We start from the raw sequence: 7,407 nt of genomic DNA, 5'->3' as shown, positions 1-7,407 counted from the left end.
ATAGTATCAACTGTTACAACCTATTCCAGATTTTAACCACACAAACAAACAAACAAAAAAAAAAGCACGGTGCAGTAGAATTCCTGACTCTGCCATCTACACTCTGCTGTGTTAACAACATTCACACATATTACATGGCTCTGACTGTGGAGAGTGTTTTTGTGTTGGGTGCCAGCAGCAGTAAGCAGAGTCTGATCCCTCACACTTGTAGTCAGGGCAGAGTCCTGGATGGATTCCAGCAGGGTTAGTGATCCTCTCCCCTCTCTCCCCTCTCTCTTCCTACAAACTTCACTTTTTTTCCAGCTTTCAAACAGGATTAGACCCAACAGACAACATCAGACTTATCGAGCAGACTTTTGAGCCTCTGGTTTTGAAACATTACCTAGATTAAAGATTGGATTTCAACTTCTCAAGTTGGATTTACATCCTTTCAGGTTCTTGTTTTTTTTCCCCTGTTTTGCAGGTTATTTGTAACTTTTCACTTCATTTAATTTGCGTGTTTTTCACCCCCTGACTGTTTCGTTGCTGCCAGGTTCAATGGCACTTGGAGTGCTAAATACGCAAGTGAAAAGCTCCCTAAGTGGGAGTGCGTTTTTGGACCGCGGTTCTTTAAAGGAGCAGGAACCTCCACCTCCACTCCGCAGCTACCTTTGTTTGACTATTTTCGCTTGCTTTTGTCCTGCGTACCCTGTCAACATTGTGGCTCTGGTTTTCTCTATTATGGTAAGAATGGACTGCGCAGATTGACTCAGCTGATGAGTCATCTTACAGTACACATGTAACATTAAGGGAAATAATATCAGAGAGAAAATGAATGTGTTCTCATTTATGCTACTTCAACAGTTACACAGTGTTCTGATGTGTTGGACAACAAGATGTAACCGAGTCACACAGACACCTGCTCTGCCCATCAAACAAACTTACATGATCTTCCCTCATGGAAAACGAATAAACGTTTCCATGTTGCATGTTGATGGATTTAACTTTTAAATCAGACTGAAGGCAGAATGTTAACTCTGTATTCTGTTTTACCAAAAATGTAAGAAATAGGTGTATTTTAACCATTTAAGCAAGAGTTTAACACGTTAGAAAGCAGCAATTGTCATTTAAATGGACCAAATCTGTTTATTTTTGGGGACTAGTTCTGTAGGTTTAGTAGAAGCAGGGTTCTCTATGCATCTTCCAGCAAAATGCAGCCGAAACTGGTGATTCTCATCTTGAATATGGCAAATTTCCAAAATATAAAAAGGTGATTGGACCCTTCTTTTTCTCAATAAAAGGCTGTGAATTAAACAGTGTGCCACCAGCCCCCTTTTTTTGTACTTTGGAGGTTTGTCAAACATTCAGAGGTAAAATCCCGAACTGTCTTGATGAAGTTTTATGTTTTACAGTGATTTCTCATTCCCCAGTCTAGAAACAGTTATTTCCATGGTGACTACGACGGCTCCAGGCGATTGGGCAGGAACGCTCTCTACGTTGCTGTAGCTTCCATCATCATCGGCCTCCTCTTCATCGCCATCACCTGCATTGTTCATTTTACCACAGTAAGGCCAGACTCATCGAGCTGCTCAGCTTGGCGGGGTATATTCTGTGAGGCGTCTAAATTGAATTTCCAGAAGATGTATTTCGTAATATGTCACTTTGATTTGAGACATACACCTACGCGCCGCTACTTGAAGGTGTTATTTGTGGTGCTTTTGAAAATCAAACTGTCACTCTCAGCATCAGAAGCAGCAAGTTAGACACAAGCATGAAAAAATGTTTCTGTTCTATATTTAATTATATAGAGAATAAACATATTTTGTTGCTGTTGTTGTTTGTTAAATAATGTACCTACAAGGCTATTTTGGGGCAAATGTGAAATACAAATGGTGCATGAGACTGCAGAAATCTTCCTTGAAATCATTATCATGGAAGACAAACGTGTGCCATTTTACAGATGTTCTTTAATGATGCACTTCTGTTTATGTTGCAGATGGAATTTTAGTGCTGTGGAAGTGGAGAAGAGAAATAAGACACTTTAATAAAAACCCTCTGGATGGACTGAGCTGATTGTTTCACAACATCTGCCAGTGAAAGGATTCTGATTCGACTCATGTTTACTTCAATCTGTACGTCATGTTTCCTGTTTTTCATATGGACAATCAATGACTGTAAAATCTGGTGAGTTTGATACATTTCAATAATTAATGTCAAAGATGCTTTGAATTAAAATGGCAGCTTTCAACAAATTTGAAGGGAATCCATGATTTACAGCAAGTTTTTGTCAGGCTGTGACTGTGGTGGGGAAATTGTAACTGTTGCTTTTAGCTTAACTTATTGCCAGAAAGAGTCATGATAGTAAATTATGGTCACAAAACCAACTTTACCCATAAGATGACAAATTTTGTGCTCAATTAAGGATATTCCAAAATTTAAAAAAAGCAACAACCACTTTTATATTTTCTAATATGCTCTTATTTTAAAGCTTTATCAGTTATACTGAGGAATGATGTTGAAATTTTGTGCTAAAACATTTAGATTCATTAGTATCATAGTGAGTCTCTAGCTGGTAACATTAATAAAGTAACTAGCATGAACTGTGTGACAGGCTTTTTTTCTCATTTGTAAGAGAGAAGTTGAGTTTTCATGCTCTTTAGTGACAACAGCATAGTATTTATTAGCTTATTTTAGATAACTCCCTGCTGTAGATCAAGCTTTTGTCCAAAAATTACTGTATAAAAGAAACTGTCTTTGATTCATGTTGTTCTATCATTCCTGTTGACTAGATTCAAAGAGTACAGCTCAGCATGTCCAAACAGTTATAGTTCAGTGTAGTGTCTCCTGTGGCTCAAAATCTGAGTTTTTTTTCCAAATGAGACTATGTAACCTTTACCCGGAGAAATAACACATTTTCCTCCCTAAGAACAAAAGTTAAATTCTTGGACATGATTGCTCAGTTTAATACAGTCATTGGTTTGCTGCCATAACCTTAACTGTTCTGGAATGAACTGTCAGCTGTTATTAAAAACAAAAGAAAGGCTGCATGAGGGAGTATCTTGAATTTTAACTGTTTGACACATACTTGTTCCTGAGATTGGAAAGATGCTGTCATTCATCAGACGTCATGGGTCTAATGACACATGCTACTTAGCTGCATTATGGGAAATGAAGTCTCCAGTGTTCACCCATATTTACAAGTGAAAGTTAGAATAGTTTTGGCTTTTGCTGCTTCAGTTTTGACCATTCAGATCTGTCTGTTGAGAGCCTCCTAACCACGAGACAAAAATACAGATGCAATATGTAATATTTCATTGAATTTTATCCTTTGCTTTTCACATAGGGGAATAAGTATGGAACGCCATGATTTGTTCTTGTTATCTGAGGCATCATGTCATTGAATAAAGATGCTTTTTAAGGTGGTCTTTTATAGTCACTGTTTAAAAGACTGTCTGTCTTCTGGTCACGTTACCCGATCATCCTTTAAAGACACACTTGACCAGAGCGTGTGGATTAATTCTATGGTCGAAGAGCTGAAAAACATCTAGAGCACAACTGACGAAACTGAATCATTTTCCAGCCAAAACATAAGAAATGAGAATGTTTAACTTCTTCTCCAAGGCAGAAAGGAAGAACATGTGTATGTTGCATTTATATTTGTGTCCAGTTTAAATTGGTCGTGAAGAGCAAACTAAAAACTATTTATTGGCTGTCTTTTAATTAATTCCAATGTGTTAATGACAGAGCTATTCCTGCAGCCATGTTAGCCGACACTGTTTCCTGTGTGGACTGACGTACCACCTGTAAAATTTGGCATCAAAGCCATTATGTAAAAGTACACTCAAACCAGATGATCATGTTACATGTTTCAGATCTCTACACCTGTTGCCTATTAGACATCATGCCACGATCATCCACTAACTTACCCTTTAAATTGTGGTTCAGATGTGGATTTCTACATGACCGTGTTATGTAGAAATTACAACAATTGCAAACATCTATAGAAACGGACCAGTGTGTTTTTTTTTTTTTTTTTTAAATCTTAAGTTCGCTCAGAAATCTCCCTGAGCCCTGAATTACATCCTGCCTTGCTGGTACATTTTCTTGTATTTTGATATGTCATAGTATACCCTCGACTAAATATAGCAGTTTTCCCCTCCATGCTGCAGATTGCCCAGCCGGTCACATGCTCAAACAAACCTGACCCGGTTGCGAGGTGACTGAAACATATGAACAGCGGCCTTAAAGGTGGTAGGAAATAAAGTGAGAGCTTCCATGCGGAGAGTTAAGATCCTGTACATCCATTTCAGTCTCATCTCATGACTCATCTCAGTTTTCTTATTGCTGCCATTGAAAAACAACCCTTTCACTCTATTCTCTTACATTTTCCTCTTTTCCGTGGGGTAACAATGTGCTCTATGGGCCCCAAGGAAATATATGGTAGACACGAAACAAAATAAAAAAAATACTGTTTACGTCTTCACATCTGATTTCCGTCAAACCTGTCTCCTGTATGTAGGTGTAATTGTGTAATTCAAAGCAGCCCCTCTGATGTAAGATGCCCTCTGCCAAGTTTCAGCAGTTATTTTAATGCACTTGGACAAATCACTTTTGGCAGTAATCTTGTGCTATTATCTCCCATTACTTGAAAGAGAAAGGCAGCGTGATTGTAGTGTTACCTCTTTGATGTCACACCAAAGCAAAACTCAGGAGGATGGGATGAAAAATGAAATGAGTGCAGGGATTAGGTGACTTGAAAGCACTTAGTAAGATTATCAAGGGATCGAGGTAGACTTTGCAACAGGAAACTGATTGCTGCGCTGGGCAATGAAGAAAATTTCACACAAACAAAATTAATTAAAGGAGCTTTCCTTCAGTTTCTCATGCTACACTGAAAAAAGATTCTGATTTCCATCTTCATGCGACAGCTGCTTTTATTCTTTGGTACAAGAATAGTGAATCATATTATTTTCCAGTTTAGATTCACAGCAACACCTGAAGCTGCTGCTGTTGTGTTGTTAGCCGCACTGTAGCCAATGCATTTGGAGAGCACACCGTGACTCACATGAAGTGCTCAGGAATAGGCCACTCAAACAAGTTGCTTCTATTAGCACCAGAAAGATCCTCCATGCAAACGTATCCCATGACACATTCCTCCTGCTGGGCAGCACTTTGATCCAGTTGGAATAAATGAAAGAGGATAACTGTGGGAATGGTGCAGAGCAAGTAGAGAAACAGAAAGACGCTTTCAGATACCTGATATCAAAGAAAGTAAATGTCCCCAGGGATTCGGTTTTATATACTGGACCCCCCATGTTTAGTCTTTTATTAAACATATTCTGTTGTAGTTTTATTAAAGCTACCAATCCATCTTGTCGATCCATTGACTTTTTTGCAATGGATCGAGATGTAGACACAACACTGACATATTATAATCCTTCTCTGTTCACTAAATGGACCTCTAAAAGCCCATCTTTGTGTATCAGAATGACATATTTAGAAGTTGTTCCAGGAAAATAACCACTCAAGGACTCAGATGCAACTCCACACCAGCTCCAACACTGTAAAACTATATATGATGGAGTAATTCAGCCACACGTGTGCGAACTAGAAACTGGTTCTAAAGAAGAATCATTATACAGAACGTTCCACCCTACAGAATTGGTTCCGTTTTTTTTTAAATGTATGAAACCCTGACTGTCTGAACTAATGTTTTTGAGACTGTCATTGCTACACTGCAGTTTCAAGCCGGAAAGACTGAGCAATGGCATTGACTGGTTATTTTTGCTCATGACATGTCATCTAGCATAAAAAAACACTGCGTCACCAGAAGGGATCTTTATTGCACAGAATCAGGTGTTCCAATCACTTCCATGGCCACAGGTGTATAAAATCAAGCACCTAGGCTGCAGACTGCTTTTACAAACATTTGTGAAAGAATGGGTCGCTCTCAGGAGCTCAGTGAATTCCAGCATGGAACTGTGATAGGATGCCATCTGTGCAACAAATCCAGTCGTGACATTTCCTCACTCCTAAATATTCCACAGTCAACTGTCAGCTGTATTATAAGAAAGTGGAAGTGTGTGGGAACGACAGCAACTCAGCCACCAAGTGGTAGGCCACGTAAACTGACGGAGCGGGGTCAGTGGATGCTGAGGTGCATAGTGTGAAGAGGTGGCCAACTTTCTGCAGAGTCAATCGCTACAGACCTTCAAACTTCATGTGGCCTTCAGATTAGCTCAAGAACAGTGCTTCAGCAGAGAGCTTCATGGAATGGGTTTCCATGGCCCAGCAGCTGCATCCAAGCCATACATCACCAAGTGCAATGCAAAGCATGGGATGCAGTGGTGTAAAACACGCCGCCACTGGACTCTAGAGCAGTGGAGACGTGTTCTCTGGAGTGACGAATCGCGCTTCTCCATCTGGCAATCTGATGGACGAGTCTGGGTTTGGCGGTTGCCAGGAGAATGATACTTGTCAGACTGCATTGTGCCAAGTGTAACGTTTGGTGGAGGGGGGATTATGGTGTGGGGTTGTTTTTCAGGAGCTGGGCTTGGCCCCTTAGTTCCAGTGAAAGGAACTCTGAATGCTTCAGCATACCAAGACATTTTGGACAATTCCATGCTCCCAACTTTGTGGGAACAGTTTGGAGCTGGCCCCTTCCTCTTCCAACATGACTGTGCACCAGTGCACAAAGCAAGGTCCATACAGACATGGATGACAGAGTCTGGTGTGGATGAACTTGACTGGCCTGCACAGAGTCCTGACCTCAACCCGATAGAACACCTTTGGGATGAATTAGAGCGGAGACTGAGAGCCAGACCTTCTGGTCCAACATCAGTGTGTGACCTCACAAATGTGCTTCTGGAAGAATGGTCAAAAATTCCCATAAACACACTCCTAAACCTTGTGGACAGCTTTCCCAGAAGAGTTGAAGCTGTTATAGCTGCAAAGGGTGGACCGACGTCATATTGAGCCCTATGGATTAGGAATGGGATGTCACTTACGTTCATATGCGAGTCAAGGCAGGTGAGCGAATACTTTTGGCAATGTAGTGTATTTTGAAAGGCATGTTTACTTTTCAGAGATTCAGAACGTTCGAATATGAGACAAATGTAAAATGGAAGTATCTTCACTAGTGTACTCACACTTTTGGACCCCATTGAATGTGTAGCATACTGCATATCGCTAGCTCTGTTTAAAAAATAACAAAACTGGTCAGATGCATTTCAGTAAAATGACATTTCGACATATACACAATGTGCAAACTATACACACCTGCATGACAAAACTACAGTAACCCAATAAAACAAATAGTCACCGTTGTTGTGTTCCCTCTAATACCTGTGATATAATAACCTTGTGATGAAATGTGTGCATCATCACACTGATATCTATAAACCAACTGTGAGTGTTTTGACTGAGCAT

General features: G+C 40.1%; 1 protein-coding gene across 1 annotated transcript; it reads left to right on the top strand.

Moving 5' to 3' along the window:
- Positions 1 to 254: 254 nt before the first annotated feature.
- Positions 255 to 3,402, top strand: LOC111577867 (transmembrane protein 233). Its single transcript, XM_023284351.3, has 4 exons — positions 255 to 434; positions 533 to 723; positions 1,410 to 1,544; positions 1,976 to 3,402. The coding sequence occupies exons 2-4, from the start codon at positions 538 to 540 to the stop codon at positions 1,985 to 1,987; spliced, it is 333 nt and encodes a 110-aa protein (XP_023140119.1). The 5' UTR covers positions 255 to 434; positions 533 to 537; the 3' UTR covers positions 1,988 to 3,402.
- The last annotated feature ends 4,005 nt before the right edge of the window (positions 3,403 to 7,407 follow it).

Source organism: Amphiprion ocellaris, chromosome 5 (genome assembly GCF_022539595.1).
Source record: "Amphiprion ocellaris isolate individual 3 ecotype Okinawa chromosome 5, ASM2253959v1, whole genome shotgun sequence".
Taxonomy (NCBI): domain Eukaryota; kingdom Metazoa; phylum Chordata; class Actinopteri; family Pomacentridae; genus Amphiprion; species Amphiprion ocellaris.
Note: the sequence above shows the minus strand (reverse complement) of the source record. Positions and strands in the feature narration are given on the sequence as shown.

Coding starts and splice junctions, on each gene's coding strand:
- LOC111577867 (XM_023284351.3), top strand. CDS start 538: ATGGCACTTGGAGTGCTAAATACGCAAGTGAAAAGCTCCCTAAGTGGG. Junction 724..1,409: donor CTCTGGTTTTCTCTATTATG/GTAAGAATGGAC, acceptor CTCATTCCCCAG/TCTAGAAACAGTTATTTCCA.